This window comes from Rhineura floridana, chromosome 8, assembly GCF_030035675.1.
Source record: "Rhineura floridana isolate rRhiFlo1 chromosome 8, rRhiFlo1.hap2, whole genome shotgun sequence".
Classification (NCBI taxonomy): domain Eukaryota; kingdom Metazoa; phylum Chordata; class Lepidosauria; order Squamata; family Rhineuridae; genus Rhineura; species Rhineura floridana.
Window position 1 is genome coordinate 82,301,526 of NC_084487.1, and position 21,130 is coordinate 82,322,655.

The 21,130-nt window shown below is 41.2% G+C and overlaps 1 protein-coding gene and 1 non-coding gene across 8 annotated transcripts in view; both read left to right on the forward strand.

Annotated features, from left to right (window-relative positions):
- The window catches only part of PRICKLE1 (prickle planar cell polarity protein 1), an 87,016-nt gene that overhangs the window by 58,556 nt on the left and 7,330 nt on the right, over positions 1–21,130 (forward strand). For 2 of the 7 annotated variants that reach the window (XM_061639932.1, XM_061639930.1), the window contains 2 exons: positions 11,430–11,611; positions 20,549–20,662. In XM_061639932.1, the coding sequence (XP_061495916.1) occupies positions 11,492–11,611; positions 20,549–20,662 (234 nt within the window). In that variant the 5' untranslated portion in view covers positions 11,430–11,491. Of the gene's footprint in view, positions 1–3,449; positions 3,866–3,933; positions 4,077–4,166; positions 4,233–4,449; positions 4,522–4,732; positions 5,027–11,429; positions 11,612–20,548; positions 20,663–21,130 lie in introns of those variants that run through there. The other 5 variants (XM_061639931.1, XM_061639929.1, XM_061639928.1 and 2 more) reach the window with 5 other exon arrangements.
- On the forward strand, positions 11,967–12,085 carry LOC133363464 (5S ribosomal RNA). The gene has a single exon (XR_009757679.1). It is a non-coding gene; the product is annotated as a 5S ribosomal RNA (ribosomal RNA).

Sequence of the window (21,130 nt, forward strand, 5' to 3'; positions counted from 1 at the left end):
AATAATCTTTATGGTTAGCAACACCTCATCCGTTGCTTAGCATATTAGAGGCTGTGCCATGTAACCAACAGATGAGATACGATACCATAATAGCCAAAGAAGCCACCTGTGTATTTATTACAAAAGCACAATATATGTGAGTATTTAAGCCAAGAATTTTAAAATACAACATATATGTATTTAAGCCTAAAAAGGTTGAAATTGCTTGTTTTGATATTCAACATGTTTGTGGATTATAGTCTTTCAGACACCATAAAAAGCCTCTCATACTTCAAAAGAGGCTTTTTATGGTATCTGAAAGACTGTAATCCACAAACTTATTGAATGCCAAAGGAAAATGTTTTCTCAAGCTATCTTGGCTTCTTTTTAAGTGCATACACACACACATTTTTAAATTATTTAAAAAACCTTTCCAATAAATCTGTTTCATCTCTGGCTAAAATCCTTGTAGTAAAAAGTTGCAGCCAGAGATGAAATGGACTTTTTGGAAAAAATATTCACCTTTAGGTAAACATCTTTTTCTGTAATCATTCTTCTATGCAAGTTGGTTGGAGATCCCGGGAAATAGCATGGCTAAATAGTTGCCATTGTCAGCTCTGGTACATCATGCAGGTAGTGGGAGAGTGATTAATCATCACAGAAATATGCCTGCAAGCATGGTTATCTGCTAATCTGGCTGGATCTATTTCTTTCATTCTCCCCCAGGTGATATTTGCTGGTTGCACACTATTTTGTATATGTTAGGATTTTAAATTGTGTGACACAAAGTGGTATTTAAAGAACAGTGCAGATTAACTGAATATAAGGAAGTGTTTGGGTTTCTGACCAACAAATACATACAATAATAAATATCACGGGGAGGCAAAACACAGAACAGAAAAAAATTAATGAAATCTAAGTTGAGTAGAGCTTAGGATGGATGAATCAGTATTTCTACTCCATGCCACTGTTACACTTGTACTCTCATAAATCTGTTCAGTCTTGTATCGGCCCTTAATCTGTGACTTTTAAAAAAGCTATACAGAAACATGAATGTAAACATGTATTTTTGAACACATGTTATCTAGCATATATTATCTCACAATAGCATTTATAAAAAATATAAGGGTTTTGATCTGAGAATTGTTGCAATGTTTGGACAAGTGCAAAATCTGATGGACAGCCATGTTCCAATGCACACATTTGTTTGTGTGGAGATGTGGATCAAGTCAGTTTGTACTGCAGTTGTTAAAGACTGAAGTTCTGGCAGAGTTACATCACAAGTTTCCTAAAGTAAACCACAAGCTAGCTGTTGAAGGCAAACATCCATTGGAGCCTTAAAACTGCATCTAAAATGAGAGCTGGAAAAAAGGCTCCACATTAAAATGTACAAAGAAGCAATAGCCATGTCAGTAGTTCCTCAAGTTGATTCAGTGCTGGCTGTTAGCCAAGCATGTCTGAATTATAAATACTAATGTCTGACCAGGGACAAGTTTTGCTAGCTGTTGCACTTACAAACTTAACCTTCAGCTATCTGTGCACAAATACCAACATTCTTTCCCCGTACCCCTGTTTCTTGGCACTAGAAACCCAGTTTTACTACTGAGCTGTTAAGCTTTACTAAACTTTTCATGCTAAGCATGTATGCAGTGCTGAAGCTTACAATGAGGTTTGTTGTTCAGCTGAATGAAAATGTTTGTTTAGACAACTTTTGAATCCAAATTCTCAGATAACAAATGTTTAAACTCCAGTATTGTAGATAGTTCAGTCATTTCACAATCAGTAGTTTATATGTTCAGATATTGTGGAGGCTTGTTCACTCCTAATACAAATTAATCATTGGCAACATTTGGAGTCCAGCAACATTTGGAAGGCCACAGGTTACTTACCGCTCATTTAAGCCTTTTACATTTTTTCAGGAACTATAACCACCCCATCTATCTTAGATGTCTTTACAAATACATTTATTCATACCTGTTGGAGACACTTAGCCTGCAATCCTATACACACTTTCCTGAAAGTCCCATTGAACTTCATAATACTTGTTTTTGACTAGATATGAATAAGATTGTTCTGTAAATCTCTTATTGTAGCAAACACCGGTGTAATGTTTAGGGGGGATAATCCTAACTGTGGCAGGGGGAGCATGAAGTAGCAGATTCCCTATCATATCTGTAGCTCTTCTGGCTAAGGCAGAAGGTGAGTGGGATAGGGGGTAGTGTTTTTGACTATTTTGCTATAGCAGCCCTGGGCTGGCACAGCACAGAGGCCCAGATTAGGCCTATTTCCAGGAACTGAGCTTACTTTGGATCTAGTAGATCCATCTTTGGTCCTGTTCTGCCCCCTCTGTGCCCCATTCTGACACCTTATGTAGGCTGCTGCTGGCAAAAGCACTGGCAAGGATTAGGATTCTTCTGTAAGTAGATGTAAAATGTGTGGTTAATACAAGCAAGCTGCCTGTGTTAAACACAACTAAAACACCAGAGTTCTATCTGCGACACAACTATTCCAGGTTATTTGGATATACTTCAGTGCAGCCCTACCAAAGTTCATGGGACAAAACAGGACTAGTCTGAAAGACCTGGCTTCATGGAGTCTATGTAGTAAGCTGTTTATGCTACATGCCTGCAAATTTAATACTTTATTAGGATACTGTGGCTTTTCAAAAATTGGTTGTGAGGCTAATACTTAAGCTTTGAAAGACAATTACTTAATCACTTTTAATGACAATTTAGGGCTTTGTTCAAGTGATCAAAGGCTCATGGATACCTGAAAAAGGAATGAGGCCTGCTCCTGTTCTTCCACCCTAAGGTGATATAATTATTAGGTGGTATAGTTTTGACTTTTATTGGGATATGCAGATACATTCTGAATGAGTGAGAGAGCCTGAATCTTTTTGTAACACTAAGACCTATGTACAATGCGTAGAGAGATGAAAAGCAGACTTAACATGAAATGAAGTTCCAAGCCATTGTTACTTTTTCTTGTCTGGTGGAGTGATTCCTTTCATCACAGAAGTACCTAACTTCTTACATGGTAGTGAATGCTTTGGCAATTCATATGGAAATCTTAACCTAGAATAGCCATATGCTTGTTAATTTCTGACCCAGTGGCATCCTCTTGCTGATTCCTTGTTCTGAGATGTTTAAGGGAGTGCTTGGGGTGCTGGGCCTGAATAAAAGGGAAATTGATGAGTCCTCCCATCTTTTTGGTTGTATGCATCCATGTGCTTCAGAACTGGCTGAATGTTTCGCTCCCTGAAACGTGCAGCTTTTATGGTGGGTTGTAGTTCATACTGGGTCAGCGGTGATTGATCGGTAGTGTGACTAGTGCTTAAGGAATTAGAAACTGCACAAGGGTCAGCTTGCAGTGACTCTGATATGTAGCCAGGAGGGCTTTTAGACACAATGGAGGGTGGAGTTAGGGTTACTCCAGCTAAAATATAGCATTCAGAAACATGAAAATAAAACATTTTCCTCCAGTATACGCCCCCAGGGTCTAAGCTACCTCCTGTGTCTGAAAATATCTTGCGTTGGACTCGGTTGCCTGAAGTGAGATAAGGAATTTAGATTCCCCGCCCTAAGGAAATACAATGTACCAATCTTCTCAGCCAACGGTCTGAAAGACGGCAATTGATCTTCAAGTGGGAAAGACTAACAGCAGAAAATGAAGGAATTTCCTTTCGTTCTTCACACTAAATAGCTGAACTTGGCGTTTGAAAGAACTGTTTTCCGCTGCCGCGCCCCATACCAGCGACTGTAGAAGTAGAAGAACTGTGTGCAGCTGAAAGTAACCCTCCTGAGGAAGGATTATTTGTGGAGACGACTGAAGACGCTCCTTTCGTAGAATTTGGCAGGCTGCTGAAGGAAGTGTAAAGAGAGCTTGGGTAAGGGGGCGGCTGTGAGGGGGGGGGACGGCGGGGAGGAGCGAATTCCGCTGTGGACCTTTATCTTGTGAAGAAATGTGCAGGGACGAGTGCGTCAAGAGCCGTGGACAGGGAGGAGGCTTGAAGCGCACCGTCTGATGGGAGGTTTTTTCCCCCTTGGAAGTTTTTCATGTGGAGGCGGCCACTTCGGACGCCGCGACGAGTATTCCCTGTATGTATGCATGTGATGCGATGTTCGTTGACTGCAGTGCTTTGCGGAGGGGAGAGAATCCATTTTAAGGGGGAGCTGGTGATGTTAGCGTAGAACGGGACTGAGGAAGAAATGGGGTTTGAGGAAGAGGCTGTGTCTCTGGCATGTTGTGTGAGGGTCAGTAGAGGGGGAGGTTGAGGAACTCGAGCCTCTGTTGCTAAAAGAAAGAGTGCACACGTCTGGAGCTGTATCTCTCCCCCCCCCCTTTTATCATTGGGCTGCGGAGAGCTAAACTGTCTGAAGCTTTGCGTATGGAAGCGGGAGAAACCACCGGGGGGGGGGGAAGGCGTCTGAGCGGAGAGCGGGCGACTGACGGACGCAGGGGTGTCTGCAGTGTGTGTGTATCGCCAGACCTGGGAGGCTAAAGGCAGTCCCCTTAGATGTTTGCATTGGGCGCTCTCGTGAGGCGAGTCCCCGCAGCAGCCGCAGCGTTTCCAGACACCAAGGGAGCGGGTTGTGCGCGTGCGGCAGAGTAGTTAACGCTGGAAGGACAGGCTCATGCCTCACTGAAAAGGGCAACTGCGTGAGCTTTCCTTATCCTGCGAGAAGCCTGGGCTACTTAGGAGTTGGAGTGTCTTTCCTCCCCGCGTTGCTTGCTCACCTGTTTCATAAGATCCAGTTTTGTAACTAAAACCAGCCACCCATCCACAGGGACGGGGAAGTCACTGTTTTGGTCCAGGGCACTGGCAACCGAACAGAGATGCTTCTGCGGGCAGCAAGTGCTGGGGAGGGGAGCTTATGTCATGGGGCTGGTGTGGTTTTCCTTGGGGCGGTTCTTAAAAGTTCATTGCGTTCCGTGGTGGAAGGCAGACTGGGTATAAATGTACCCAATAAACGCGAAAAAGTAGATTGACTTATTAGCATCTTGTCTCTTCGCCTGTGCCTCTGACCGGTGGAGGGAGTGAAGAAGGGTATATCCGAGCTTTTCTTCCATTTCGTTCTCTGAGTTTTGTTGTATTGGCTTTTTAACTGCTGGGCAGCTTCTCTTCTTTTGCTCCTGTAGACAAGTCAGATGGGAGACCTTTAATTCATCAGTCCTGCCTGCTGGAGAGTGCCACCTTTTTCTTAAAGGCAGGGGGGACCTATGACCTAAATGTACCAGGGAGTTTAACGCTGAAGTCTTCAAGCCATTTAAATCTTTTTAAAAAATAAGTTGTTTGTGAGAAGGGTTTGGTTGAGGGAGTCTTGAAGGTTTCAGGGAGTCTATTCCTGATATATAGATTACAGCCTAAGGACTGTATAAGCACTGAGAGTAAGGCACACTGAACCCAGTGGGTCTTACTTGTGAGTAGACATGAATAGGATTACACCATTAATCCCCCTCCCAGTGGAGTGAGTGAGTTTCGTTTTAATAATCATTTGTGGATTGTAACCTACTGAATCCTGAATATGGTGACTTTGAATTCAAAATCAGTAGATTTAAAACAGAATGCAGATCTGTTTGGGATTGCCTAGGCCCTAGTGAGATGATGGGTTTAAGAAGAAATCTTACATACTTGGAATCAGCTCATTTGGGGTGCGGGAGACTGCACACTTACATTGTACTTTTTTCATCTGAATGTATTAGATGTGTAAATGTGTGACCTGCTCTATGTGAAGAGAGAACAGACTATTAGCTTAGTGTTTGCTACTAACCTTCTCTGTCCTAAACTTTTTTATATATAAAAAGTTAAAGCATTCTTGCAAAAAAATTATATGCTGTCCTTACATTTTTTAAAAAAAGATAACTACAACTAATTTATATGCAAATCTGTTGATTACTTTATTACTTCCTTGAACTGTTTTCTTTGTAAATTTTTCTTCCAAACTTGGAACTATAAGTTTTAACAAACAAGTATGGTACTTAGGAGCCAACACGTGATGGAATGAAACCTGCATATATATTTACACTGGAGTAAAGTCTGGCTGCGTTTCCTATGGTGGTTGTTCAAATAGAAATGCAAATCATGAGAATCTTTAAAAAGTTAGTTTCTACTTGCTTGTTTCATCTTAGCAAACTATTAGGAAAAATGACTTCTTGGAGATAATTGCTTCCTAACCTAAGCTATTTTGTCAAGCTTAATTTCTATTGAGCCATGGGTTTTTTTGGTTTCTGTCTTAGTTCTGATTAATATGGGATGTCAGTGCTTCTCCACAACAAGATACAGCCAAGTTAAGCACTTTTAAAATCTCATTTGTTACCAGTGGGACAGATCCTATTCTCATTTACCTGAGAGTAAATCCCATTGAACTCAAGGGAATTTACTTCTGAGGAGACATGTATAGGATTATGCTGTTAATTCTTCTGTTTGAATCCAATGGCACTTTGGCTCATTCCTATATAGAGATTTAGAGGGACAAATACAGTGGGTTTTTGTGGTATCTGAAAATAATGGCAAACAAAAGCATTCTGATTGGAGGTAGGATCTTTTCACTATTTTTGTTCTGTTTCTCTAGTGTTACTAAAGTGTACATTATTTTAGTGAAAACTTTAATAACTCTGGTTCCCTACCATTACCATCCTCATGCACTTAAAATATATGGATGCTAATATTCAGCTTCGGTAATATTGCCAGTCCTGGCTCTCTTGAGACTGAATTATCATGCACATTAGAACAGCAACAGACACACCTGCTTTTTAACCTCAGGTTCTGACCCTTTATGTTATTCACAGAGTACTGTGAATTAGGTGTGTGATATGCATCTTGTATTCCCCATAGCCTTGTTAACAAGCAGTTTAACAAAAAGTTGTTAAACAATTTGCCTGCAGAACAGAGTTAAACAGCAGGGGACAGGCAAGGATGTTTGTGTAACTGGCTTTATGAATTGTGACCTCTTAGCGATCTGGTCAGAGGTGACCAAAGAGCATACTCGCTGAGCTGGAAATCCTAACACAAGAGATAGTTTCACACATGGCTTTAACTGTTGCACAGAGAACAAGACCACATCTATCTTTTAGAACTGGGTGTCCAGTAAGTTTTGTGCAACAGTTCTGTCTTTAGAACAGTTTTTATTAGATAATAGGTGACATTTACACTGGTGTATATAAAAACATAATCAAATTACTCTTTAATCCAATTATAGGGTTAATAATTGCTCATTCACCAGTAAAAGGATTCTCTTTGTAGGCTTTATTAGTTAGTCAGCACTTATACAGAGGTGACATTTTAGGTCACTTGTGTCTCGATTCTACATTCTACAAAATAAAGATGGTATGTAGTATTTTCTTTCTGTCCTTCATCACAACAATATATAAAGATGTTGAACACAATCTACTATTGTATTGTTGAGTTGAGAAATTACTTCAAAAAAGTCCAGTCTTCTCTTTAGGTAATAAACCACTTGTACTTTAAAATATGGATGTAGTGACTTCTAAAATTTAATTAAAATAAACCTAGAAGTGCCGAGCACTGTTGCTGCTTAAGCTTTAAACAGAGAAAAGAAATAGATCTTCTGATGCTGGAGAACTGAATATGATAGTGGCTTTCAGGTGAACTTCCTTGGAAGAGCATTCCAAATTTAGGGTGACACTGCCAGGAAGGCCCTCTCCCCAGTTCTCTTGCCTCACTTCAGAATGGGGGGGGGGGAGGAAGGAGGGACTCCAAAGATGATGATTGTAAATGGGCTGATTCATGTGGTACTCCTGTAACATTGTTTAGTGACTTAACAGCTTTTTTGTTTTTAAATTCTCATCTCTAATAAAGTAAGCTTAGGAAGTTATCAGTCTTTTATTTGGGGACTGTTTAAACTAGCTGACACACAACCCTAGCAGAAACTTGTGTTTTGTCCAGAGAGGCAACAAGTCAATGGAATATTACCTTGATTAGCCTCATTTAGTGTTGTGCTGAAACTGTCCTCAAATTTTCTTTCCCTGCAAAAAGAGGCTTGTTTTTCTGCCTCATTTGTAGAGTGCTTGAGTGGTGGATATGGATTTGAGTTTACCTTATCATGGTGAGGTGGTTTTGTGTGCTTTTTCTTTCCATTAAACACTTCTCCAGCACTCTGCAGCCTCCCCATCTGCCCACACTTCCTGATTTAAAAAAGCCACATAGGAGGAGTCATCTTCTGCTGGACTTAAATGTGGGAAGTTGGGGAGGCTGACTGCAAGGTGCCTGACATCAGTGCGCTCACTTGATTTTATTTTTAAGGTAAGTCCTGTTACCCTTCGTTAAAAAAGAAAAAAGGTATGCACTGATTTCTTCAAAAAGATTACTTAAAAAACCCCTCAAATGAGCAGCTGTCATGAGCATGGTAGGCAGCCCCCCCCAATTCCTGTGCTTGCAAGACAGCCCAGTTGAAGACGCTGGTGGGTTTTTTTGGGGGGGGGGAGCATGGGTATCCAGGGAGGCTGTAGAATGCAGGCACTGGAGAGATGTAGAATGAAAGAATGGACACGCACAAAAACATTTTGCCCATCTTGAAAGTAAGGCAAACATAACAAAAGTAAGGTCAGCATTTCATCTATAAAAATTTCAAAAAAACACGTTCTCCCTTAGAAAATTATTAAATAAAATTGTTTACTCTTGGTTAATGGAGAATGGTTGAAACCTATGCAGAATCAATTTCCAACACTGTACTAGTCCCAATACAGTAAAGCTTCCTAGTGAAGAAAAATATTTAGAATTACTATAATACTATTTTGGAACTTATGGGTCAGGTTCAAGGAACTGTGAACAGCAGGAAAATAGCCTTTAGCACTGTTCTGCAAATGCTTAAGGGTTCATAAGTGCTACATTCATAAGTGAAGAGTTCTGTTGCGCTCACATTTTGCTTATGGGTTCTATATGAGCATCTGGTTGGCCACTGAGAGAACATGATGCTGGACTAGATGGGCCACTGGTCTGACCCAGCAGCAGAGATATAAAATTTCCAGAAATTTTGAAGCCATGGGAGAAAAACTGTGTTTTTTTCCAGAAAAAAAAGGAAATTTTCAGAAAAATTGACAAAATGCAATATTAGCACTGTTTACAGATTGAAAGTCACTTTGTTACTTCAGGAATATCAAATGTAATTATGTACAAGTTGGTTTGGCATAAAATTATCACATTTGGTATATTAAAAGTACATTTTATTCGAACAATTATTACAAATAGAATTTACTTTTTAAAAATTTTACTTTTTTTTTGGTAACAATAGATTTACAAGATCCCAAACTGTAAGGAACACCTGAACTGTAAGGAACCTCTTTTGTTTTGCCAGTTGATGAGGAGCAGGCAAAAAACAATTTAAAAAAGAGGAAGAAACCATCAATATCAATAACAAAGAAAATTATTTATGTCTCTAGTCATCCACAGGGTCAAGCAGACATAAACCATCCATTCCCATAAAAAGAACTGAGAAAAGGGGGGGGGACCAAGATTCAATGAAACAGTTTATTCATCATGCTAAAATACAACATTCCATATCCATTTTTTCTTCATTTTCTTCATTTCCCCCCTAATTTTTCAGAAAAAAAGCAAAAAAAGCTTCACATCTCTACCCAGCAGGCTCTTCTTATGTTCTTATGCCTCATTTTTATTGAAGGTAATGCAGTCTTAGAATTTGTTAATAGAAACCTACTGTCCAGATTCAGAGTGATAATAGAGCAGTAATAGTTCTGCTCTATTTTGCACTGGCAGGGCTGCATATGGGATACTGTTTCTAGATCTGGCTAATATATTTTAAGGAGGACACTTGACAAACCCATGCTAATGAGGTATCTGGAAACCAAATCCTGTGAAGAATGGTTGAAAAAGCTATGCATATTCAGCTTAGAGAAAAAAAGATTAATGGGAGACGTAACTGTCTTCTGATATATGAAGGGCTTTCCTGATGAAGATGGAGCAGACTTGTCTGTCTTTGGAGGGCAGAACTAGCACCATATTGCAGGAAAGTGAATTTTGGCTAAACATAGGGAATTGTTCTCAAACAGTAAAAGCTCGATAGTGAAACAGACTACCTCTGGAGATGGCGGGCTCTCCTCCTTTAGTGATTGTATTTAAGGAGAGGCCATATAGACATCTGTGAAAGATGCTGTAGTTGATACCTTGCATTGTAGAGCAGGGAGGTGATCTCCAAAGTTCCAGTGTTCCAATTTCCAGTTCCAATTTCCAATGTTCCACATTTCTCAGTTCTCTTGCTTCTGCTTGCACAAGTAGAACATAATTAGATTTAGCCTCACTTTTCTCCCATGAAACTCTTGTGTAAATTGTAAAAGTAGCCCATCCATGAATGGAGAACATATGTGACTACAACTGCACCTTTTGGATCCAACTCCGTGACCATGTTTTGTTTCATTCTGAAATATCAGTGTGGTCCATTCTCTAATGTTGGCTCCTTTCCAGCTATCTCAATAAAATGGCAAAGCTGATATTTAATATTTAAATTAAAGTCTTTATTAGCACATAATTCCTTTAAGACTGCAATCCAATGCACACTTTTCTTGGAGTAAGTCCCATTGAACTTGGTGGTGATTACTTCTGTAACTTTGTGTTTTACAACTGATTAATATTTTCCATGTGTTTTAATTCTATAATGAAACTTGACAGTGTGCCACATAGAGTTTAAAAATTGGGTTTAATCAGCTCACTAGAATGGATATTGGCTTTCTCAGCTTGAAAAGCAATTTCATGAAAGTAACCAATCTGGTCTAAGCATCATTGGCAAACTATTTTTGCTACCAGCAATGTACTGATTAACATTTAATCTTATTGTGGAAATTTGTTGAATGTAGAACTGATCTCCTTTCATTTAGCATCATTTAGGGGAAAGGGACAGATTTGATTATAGCATTAGTTGTTTTTGTCTTTTGTACATTTTTGTGAATGACTTCAAGAGTTGAGAATTAGCAAAATCTGTTCTAACATGAAATTGAAGGAGACAGACCATTCAAATGTAAGACGGTCCCTCTATCTTAGATGGGATGCTGCTAACGAGCATCTGAAATGCCTCAGCTTGTACATAGGGATCTGAGAATTGCCTTGGGATCATATGTGATGATGCTACCACAGCATATGATTTTATACTTTTATATTTTTCTTCACTTTATAGCTTCCTATATTTTTCTGTATTTCAGACAATATGGTCTTATCTAAGTATATTTTTCTTATCATTCTATTGCTCAGCATGTACAGCTTTTGTAGGTTTAGGATTTCATTTGTAGGTTTGGGCTTTAAAATGTTAGAAGCATGCAGTTAAAAACCTCAAGTGTTTATTTGAAAAACAGGTTTGTTTTCTTAACCCCTTTGGACTGTTATCACATCATATATTTGTACACCAGAGAGTTTGACATCTCTGTTTTGAAAACAGTAATCATGATTTTTGTTGTAATATTTGACTTTTGAACTTGTTTTTCAGAGGCCTTAATTGATGAACTGCAACTGAATAGCCTGACACTTCCCCACTGGCGTCTTTTAGAAATGGAGCAAAAAGTTGGCAACCTTACATTTGGCTTCCAGCAAAGCTCAACATCCGATGATGACTCTGGATGTGCTCTAGAAGAATATGCCTGGGTCCCTCCAGGTCTTAGACCTGAGCAGGTAAGAGCAGAAACTATCCACTTTAAGCTTATTAAAAAAACAAGCAGTTTTGTCTGTGTTAACTTGATTTATAGACTTTCATCAGTCAGAAGCTAATGTCCTTGACCCTTAAGAGTCCTCCTTTATTGCCCATACATGTCAGTGAGCTAAAAGCGACATTTTAACCCAATTTCTCCCCATTTAGACAGATCTGGTCTCCTGATTTTCTGAAAGAAATCATAAGCAGACTGAACTCCTTAACGTTAACTACACATGATGGTGTTAGTTTAATCTATATGTTAATAAGCTTACCGGGTAGTTCCATGAACCCATTTTTCATTGTCATATATAATTAATATATTCTGTGTCGTTTTAAGCCTACGGCTATGCTACCCTGAGCACGCCCAATCTCGCCTGATCTTGGAAGCTAAGCAGGGTCAGGCCTGGTTAGTACTTGGATGGGAGACTGCCTGGGAATACCAGGTGCCGTAGGCTTAGAGGAATGCAATGGTAAACCACTCCGGAATACCTTTTACCATGAAAACCCTATGAATATATATATTCTTAAAAAAAGATTCATCGGGTCACCATAAGTTGTAATTGACTTGAAGGCATATAACAGCATGTCATTTTAAAGATAATTTCCCGAAGTTTCATTATCTGGCAATAGTGTTACTCGTATGTAAAATGCCATTACAGGTCCGCTGTAAAGAATTTGCTAGGCACTTCCAGGATAAAATCTTTAGCATCCGCCAGGACTTGGACTCCAGTGTTATAGCAGGTGAATCAAGTGGGGTATCCAGAGCACAGCTTTGTCCTGATTTCTTGGATGAGTTTCAGTTGGTGCAGCTTGAGGACGTTGACAAGGTGCTTGGACAGGTTCGTGCAACCACTTCTGTGCTGGACCCTTGCCCTTCTTGGCTAACAAAAGCTAGCAGGGATGGAACAGCCAGCTGGGCCAGGGAAGTGATTAATGCCTCTCTGCGAGAGGGGGTGGTCCCTTGCTACCTGAAAGAGGCAGTAGTGAGACCGCTCCTGAAGAGACCCTCCCTGGACCCAGAAAATCTTAATAACTATAGGCCTGTGGCAAATGTTCCATTCCTGGGCAAGGTCATTGAACGAGTGGTGGCAGGCCAGCTCCAGACACTCTTGGATGAAACCGATTATCTGGATCCATTTCAGTCGGGTTTCAGGCCTGGTTTTGGCACGGAAACAGCCTTGGTCACCCTGTTGATTCTCCTTGATCTCTCAGTGGCTTTGGATACCATCGTCCATGGTATCCTTCTGGGAAGACTAGCTGAGTTGGGAGTGGGAGGGACTGCATTGCAGTGGTTCTGCTCCTACTTGGCGGGTCGGCTCCAGAAGGTGGTGCTTGGGGAACATTGCTCGGCACCCTGGACTCTCCAGTATGGGGTTCTGCAGGAGTCAGTTCTGTCCCCCATGCTGTTCAACATCTACATGAAACAGTTGGGTGCGGTCATCCGGAACTTTGGAGTGTGTTGCCATCAGTATGCTGATGACACGCAGCTCTATTTCTCCTTTTCATCTTCTTCAGGTGAGGCTGTCAATGTGCTGAACCAGTGCCTGGATGCAACAATGGACTGGATGAGGGCTAATAAACTGAGGCTCAATCCAGACAAGACTGAGATGCTGCTAGTGGGTGGTTTTTCTGACCGAATGGTGGATGTCCAACCTGTCCTGGATGGGGTTGCACTCCCCCTGAAGGAGCAGGTTCGTAGCTTGTGGGTTCTAGAACCATCTGTTACTTGAGGCTCAGGTAGCCTCAGTGGCACAGAGTGCCTTCTACCAGCTTCAGTTGGTGGCCCAGCTACGCCCCTATCTGGACAGGGATAGCCTGGCTTCAGTTGTCCATGCTCTGGTAACCTCCAGGTTAGATTACTGCAATGTGCTCTACGTGGGGCTGCCTTTGAAGACGGTTTGGAAACTTGCAGCTTGTGCAAAATGCAGCGGCCAGATTGGTAACAGGGACCAGATGGTTCGAACACATAAAACCAATTCTGGCCTGCTTGCATTGGCTGCCTGTATGTTTCCAAGCGCAATTCAAAGTGCTGGTTTTAACCTATAAAGCCTTACACGGCTTAGAACCACAATACCTGATGGAACGCCTCTCCTGACACAAACCCACCCATATACTACTCTCAACATCCAAGGCCCTCCTCTGGGTGCCTACTTGGAGGGAAGCTGGGAGTCTGGCAACAAGGGAGAGGGCCTTCTCAGTGGTGGCCCCCAAATTATGGAATGATTTTCCTGACAAGGTGCGCCTGGGTCCAACACTGTTATCTTTTTGGCGTCAGGTCAAGACTTTCCTCTTCTCCCAGGCATTTTAGCATGTGTTTTTAAATTGCTTTTTAAACATGTGTTTTTAAATTTGTATATTTGTTTTTAATGTTTTTAATTGTTGTAAACCACCAGAGAGCTTCAGCTATGGGGCGGTATACAAATGAAATAAATAAATAAATTTGGTAAAACAACCAGAAGTGTGGCATGCAGATTGACCCTCAGAATTCAAATAATTGGGTGTTAAAACCAGAACTATCATTGGAAGCTAAAATGATGAAACTGAGGTTATCATACTTTGGACACACAATGAGAAGACATGAATCACTAGAAAAGAAAATAATGCTGGGGAAAACAGAAGGGAGTAGGAAAAGAGGAAGACCAAACAATAGATGGATTGATTCCATCAAGGAAGCCACAGACCTGAACTTACAAGATCTGAACATGGTGGTTTATAACAGATGCTGTTGGAGGTCACTGATTCATAGGGTTGCCTTAAGTTGTAATCGACCTGAAGGCGCATAACAACAACCTTCAGTGAAAGATGTCTCCAAGAGGATAGACATTAGGTTAATAATCCTTTATTGTATTGATAGTTTGCTTTCTCATTTGGTAAATTTAGGTAAATATAGATTTTTGGTTGAGCATGTTGTGCTGGTCACAAAAACACATACTTTTTTCCCTCCCTCAACACATGAAAAGAAAAATATATAACTTTATTCTCTCCTTCGTTAGCATTAAGAAAATTTGATATTTCCTGAAATGTGTTTTGGATGCAATAGTTCTTATGACCAACATAATACTACAGTGTGCAACTTACGTAATATAGATGTGTTGTCATGTGTGTCATTTAAATCCTTTTTTAGGACTGTTACTAATTTCTTCTCTGATAATTTAGTAATTATTAGGCCTGTTATTTGTACCATACCATCAATGTCGGGCATTTTACAGAGTTTTACAAAAAAGAGACAGACCTCTGCCCTCAAGAAGTTTAAAAGACAAATCAGACAAAGGGAGGGTGACATAAGTTACTGCTTTTATATAACATATGTTAATATATTTAGTAATTAGATAACCATTTAGGTTAATTATCTGTTAATTTCAACCTGGGTGTGATTTAGAAAAGCGTAGCATTGGTATTTCTCTCCCCACCCCTTTCTTGAAACATGTAGAAGCTTCTACCAGCCTCCCCTCAGATGTATCAAGGAGGCAGGCCCATACTGATTGGCTCTCCCTAGCTAGATTGAATAGGTGGGCTCATTTAGAGATACAAAAAATTCATCTCATGAGCAGAAGGTCTCTTATCTGACCTCTGGAACCAGTACAACCCTGTAAAACGCAGTCTTGAACACAAATTAATTTTTCACATAATTAAAAAAAAATCACAAACACAGGGAATAATGCCTCTATGGGAAATGTGTTTATCCTGAAAAGAAAGTACAGAAGCAGAAACATTCATTGAAGTACTGGTGCCAGTTTATGATTTTGTTTTTGAATTTGAGACAAGAAATTGAAAACAAAATTTGTTGTGAAAAATTTGATCATTAATATGAAATTCTCTTTTTTAAAAAGGGGCCTTCTGTGACATTAGTCTTCCCTGCAAATGATGATAAATGTTGTATTGAAAAAAAAATCATTGGGGTTAGGCCAAGGGTAAATTCCTGTGAGCATTACAGTTTCTCACATGAACTTGATGCTGACCTGCAACTTGTGAATGCATAGTAAATGCACAGGGTCTTGCTTTATAGGCAATTATTTGTGGGTGTCTATCAATGAATTGCCACGTTATGTTGGTCACATTTTGTAGCTCACAGGTAATTTGCCAGAAAACCTTTTTTCCACAGTTTCCAACACACGTTATCATAGATTTGACACTTGCCCAGGAAACATTAGGTCTTTATGTATATTCTTGTAGATAGGTTTTTAAATTATTTATTACTTTTATTAATTATTTATACTTTTAAAGAATACAATTATTCAAGTTACAGGTAAATTCTTGAGGTTGCAAAACTGTAAGGTCAGCCACATCTTTTAAAAACACAATAAAAAGAGCATTTGAACTACCTGTGGCATACCTCTTGATAATTTTTAGGGAAAATCAATCCAGTGATTACACACATTGTTTAATGTTACTTGGAGTTCAAATAATACTAGCTAAAATGCAAAACATTAGAAATGTTATGATGGTCACTACGGAATGACTCTAATGTAATAGTATAGAATGGTAGGAAATAGTGTAGCAAATAAGCTTGTTTTGTATTGGGCATATGTTAGTTTCCCTTAAAATCCTGTTGTAATTCATAAAAACAAAACAAAATAAACACTACTAATAGACTGGCCTGAAAGGAACATTCAGGTAAAGCATTAATTTTGTGTGTGTGCTATACTTAAAAAGGACAAATTTTGAGTGAATTTCCACTTGTATAAGATGGGAAATGGAGTTTTCTCCAACCTCCAGCATCTGAGCATCTGGGTGCTTGCTGCTTGCTTCTTTGGGTTGCTGTCTTTTGAGACAGCTGAAGTTCCTACTAAGTGCTGTAAGAACTGAGCCTGACCCTGGCTGCAGAGGGAGGCTGCAGTTAATCTTGCAGCCTCTTGCATCGTCTCCTGGCTGCACATGGAGGCATAAAAGCCCAGCTGCCCTTAGGGAATCCCGAGGGCGAGGGCGCTACTCTCTTCTATTTCGTTCATTCTTTTGCATTTCTAACCAATCTGGAGGAGATTGGTAGTGAGGAGGGCATATGGCTCATGAGAGCCTGTGCAGTGAACTGAATGATAGGAGGAAGTCACCAGATGCCTTCAGAGTGAGAGTGTGTAACTGGCAGAAGTCTGGCCCTCCCTGGGTGTGAGACAGAGGGGAAGTAGATGTGCCCTGTGTGAAAAATATTGAGTGTGTCTTACTGTTCCTAATTCTCGCAGAGGCCTACTGGGATAATTGGCTCCGGTAGGTTTTGTTGGTGGGCTCTTGTTGGGTCCATATCAGGTGTTTCAGAGGAGTCTTAGTAAGGAGGGACATCGGTGATGCCACCCCAAATTTCCGTGATCACAGGTAGAGGGAAGTATAGTCATGGGGAGGTGGTGTATTAGCATACAAGATGAGGGCAAGGCTATCTATGCCTTGTTCCTTGCTGCCACTCATCTCATGGATGGGTTCCTCGTTGCTCATCTGCTCTGCCCACTGGCCTGTGTGTGTTGTTGTTTAATGCCAGATTGGTATGCAATAAGACTACACTCATCCATGATTTGATTGTGGATGAAGGTGCCGATTTGGTGTGCATTACCTGGGTGGGTGAGCTGGGAGGAGTTGATCTGACCCAGCTTTGCCCACCTGGATACTCGGTGCAACACTAGCACAGACTGCAGGGACAGGGGGGAGGAGTTGCTGTGGGCTACAGAACTTCCATCTCTGTCACCAGGAAATCACTCTGTCTTGGAGCTGGCTGTCAGGGCTTGCACCTGGTGGTGGGCCGAGGAGATAGTAAACTAGGGTTGCTGCTGGTGTACTGTCCACCCTGCTGCCTGGCAGCTTCTCTGACTGAGCTGGTGGAGGCCATCTTGGCTGTGGTATTGGAGGAGCCCAGAACGATAGTGCTGGGTGATTTCAATGTCCATGCTGAGGCTGCCTCTAGTGTTCCGGCTCAGGACTTCATGGCCTCCAAGACGACCATGGGGCTGTCGCAAGTTGTCACCAGCACAGCGCATAGGGCAGGGTACACCCTCAACTTGGTTTTTGCTCCAGATGGAGTCAGGGGTGGTCTAGAGATGGGGAAGGGGGTGGATGTCATCCCATTGTCATGGTCAGACCACTTCCTGGTGAAGTTTAGACTTATGGTTCTGATCCTACCTGCAGGGGTGGTGGACAGATTCAGATGTTCTGCCCCTGGAGCCTAATGGAATCCACAGGATTCCTGAGTGCCCTGGGGGAGTTCCCAGTAGATAGAGCAGGTGACCCTGTTGAAGCTCTTGTCACACAGTGGAACAGCAAGACACCTTGTGCTCTTGACACAGTTGCCTCTGAGCATCCTCTCCGGCATTGTGGAGCCTGGTTTGCACCTTGGTACACCAGTGAGCTAAGGGCAATGAAACAGGCTGGATGACGGCTAGAGCGCAAGTGGCAAAAGACGTGCTGTGAGGCTGATTGGGAATGAGTAAAACATCATAACCGTGCCTACTGTGCAGCGGTGAGGGCAGCAAAGAAGGCCCCCTTCTCTGGCACCATTGCATCCTCAAGTAGCGGTCCAGCAGAGCTTTTCTGTATTGTCAGGGGTCTGTTGACATCAACTCCAGGAAATGGAGTTTTAGACCCTTCGGAGGCACACTGTGAATTGTTTGCAAGGTACTTTGAGGGTAAAGTTGCTCACCTCCGTAGCAGTCTTGATGTTCCCTCCACGACTACTGTAGTCCCCAATGAGGTGTCCAGTGCACCATCTGCTGCAACGTCATGGGAACAGTTTCAGTTGATGTGGCCTGATGACAGAGACAAGGTGCTTGTGATGATGCAGCCAGCAATGTGTCCTCTAGACTCTTGCCCTTCTTGGTTTATTAAAGCTTGCTGAGGGGGGTTGACCAAGTGGATCCAGGGTGTGGTCAGTGCATCATTGTGGGAGTGGTTCTGACCATGCCTGAAAAAGCCCATCCTGGACCCAATGGCTTGCAACGATTACCGACCTGTGGCAGATACCCCCTTTTTAGGGAAGGTGATTGAGAGGGTTGTGGCGCAGCAATTGCAAGTACTCTTGAATGACACAGATTATCTTGACCTGTTCCAGTCTGGGTTCAAGCCTGGTTATGGGACTGAATCAGCCTTGGTCGCCTTGATGGATGATCTTTATCAGGAAAAGGACAGGGGCCCTGTTGTTCTTACTTGGTCTCTCAGCGGGTTTTGATACCATTAACCATGGTATCCTTCTGGGCCGACTTGGTGAGATGGTATTGGATGCACTGTTGTTAGAGTGGTTCTGATCCTGTCTCCAAGGTCATTTGCAGAGAATAGCATTGGGTGATTATCTTTTGGCCCCCTGCCAGTTATGCTGTGGGGTGCCACAGGATACCATCTTGTCCCCCATGCTGTTTAACATCTATATGAAGCCCTTGGTAGCGGTCATCAGGAGATTAGGAGCAAGGTGTCAGCCGTACAATGATGATACCCAGCTCTATTTCTCCATAACATTTGAATTGGGAGAGGCCGTGCAAGCCCTGGACCTCTGACTGGACTTGGTGGTGGGCTGCATGAGGGCCAGTAAACTGAGTCTGAATCCTAGCAAGACAGAGGTGCTGTGGGTTGGTGGTCCCTGAGTTCAGATAATTGGTCAGTTGCCTGCTTTGGATGGGGTTATACTTCTGCTGAAAGAGCAGGTCTGTAGTCTGTGGGTGCTCCTGGATCCATCTTTATCACTAGAGGCCCAGGTGACCTCAGTGGCTAGGAGTGCCTTTTACCAGCTTCGGTTGGTAAGATAGCTGCTGTTTCTGGACCAGGATAAAAAACAACAAAGGAAAGCGGCTAGCATCTAAAACCAGAAATATGAGAGGGAGAAACCAAGATGCTAGAAAAACATGTTTTATTCGTAATCCAAACCCAACGTGTTTCAGCCTTATATATTTAGGCTTTCATCAGGGGCTGTAGATGAAAAGGCAGGGACAAATTTCACTCAGTGAACATATAAAATCACAACATACATATAAAATCTTATCTATAAAACATCTTTTCACTTACAGTAAAGGTTGATGTGCAATATCTTCCAATGAGCAGAACTGCTTTCACCAATACAAAGACCTCAGAAAGGAGTTCGTTAGGCCTGTATATATATATATATATATATAACCAGAGATCGTGATGCTGGTAAAACCACTCAAAAATTATATGATGACAGACACCTGTATTGGTGAAAGCAGTTGTGCTCATTGGAAGATATTTCAACAAGCCTTTTAAGTTGAGATCTTATCCCAGTCTGCATCTGTGTTGGAATTGCTTTTTAATACATTTTTAAACTTTTTAAAAAACCAATATGTTTTTAACCTGTTTTTTTAAAGATGCCTTGAAAGCTTTTTAAAAAAAAGTTTTAAAAGATGTTTTGTTTTAATGTATTTTAAAGTCTGTTTTTAGGATGTTTTAAAATGTTTTTAGTGCTTTTGTTTGCCGCCCTGGGCTCCTGCTAGGAGGAAGGGCGGAATATAAATCAAATAATAAATAAATAAATAAATAAATAAGTTTACATGGAGAGAATGAGCTTAATTAGTGGGAGATTGCAAAACAATGTTTGCTTATTTAACCTGTAAGATTCAGTCTTGTCATAACTATTATTTTCTGGATCTCTTCACACATTGTGTGATAAAATGCAGGAAGAAAATGTGGAATTTCAACAAACATGATGACAATCCCTGAAGGAGGTGGAAATTAAATGTGCATAACTTATGACACCCCTAATTGTCGTTGCAAATAGCATTCTGAAACGGCAATTCCAACAGCTGGGTGCTGGCGATCCTAGGCAATCCAGTTTTGTTGACTTGGCTCATCTCCTTTTAGCAAGAGGAATGCAAACTTTACCAATGATCTAAAGTAGAAAATCCTAGTGTCATTTGTAAACAAAACCTAAGATATAAATGAGGAATTCTTACAAGGGAGTATATGGGTTATTATGTGTATTTCTGGTCTCTATTCAGGTACAGCTATACTTCGCTTGTTTGTCAGAGGAGAAGATCCCTTATGTTAACAGTCCTGGAGAGAAACACCGAATTAAACAGCTTCTCTATCAGCTACCACCGCATGATAATGAGGTAGATGTGGTCAAGCATTTCTTAGTTCTCCATGCCCTGGTAAACTCCTGGTTGGATTACATTTTTATACATGGTACAATGTACAAGCATTGTATGTGGGGATATCTTTGAAGAGTACGTTGACGTTTCAGTTGAATCAGAATATAGCTGCCATCATTTTGACTCCATAACTTATTTGTATAATATCTTGCTTTATTAAGTTTTCCACTGCCTGTTTGCTTCTGAGCCCAGTTCAAACCATTTGAATTACTGACTTCTAAAGCCCTAAATGACTTGAGACCTGAAGGAGTGCCTTCTTCCATGTCTTCCTGTCCACACCCTTGAGGTCTGCTTCTGTCTGTTTCCTCTTTGACAGAGGTGAAACTAGGAGGCCTTTTTGGCCATAGTAGCCCATTTATGGGAGGCTTGATACCAGTGTTGCTCCATAGGCACCAGGCATTAAAAAAACAGGTTTTTGAAATGTATTTG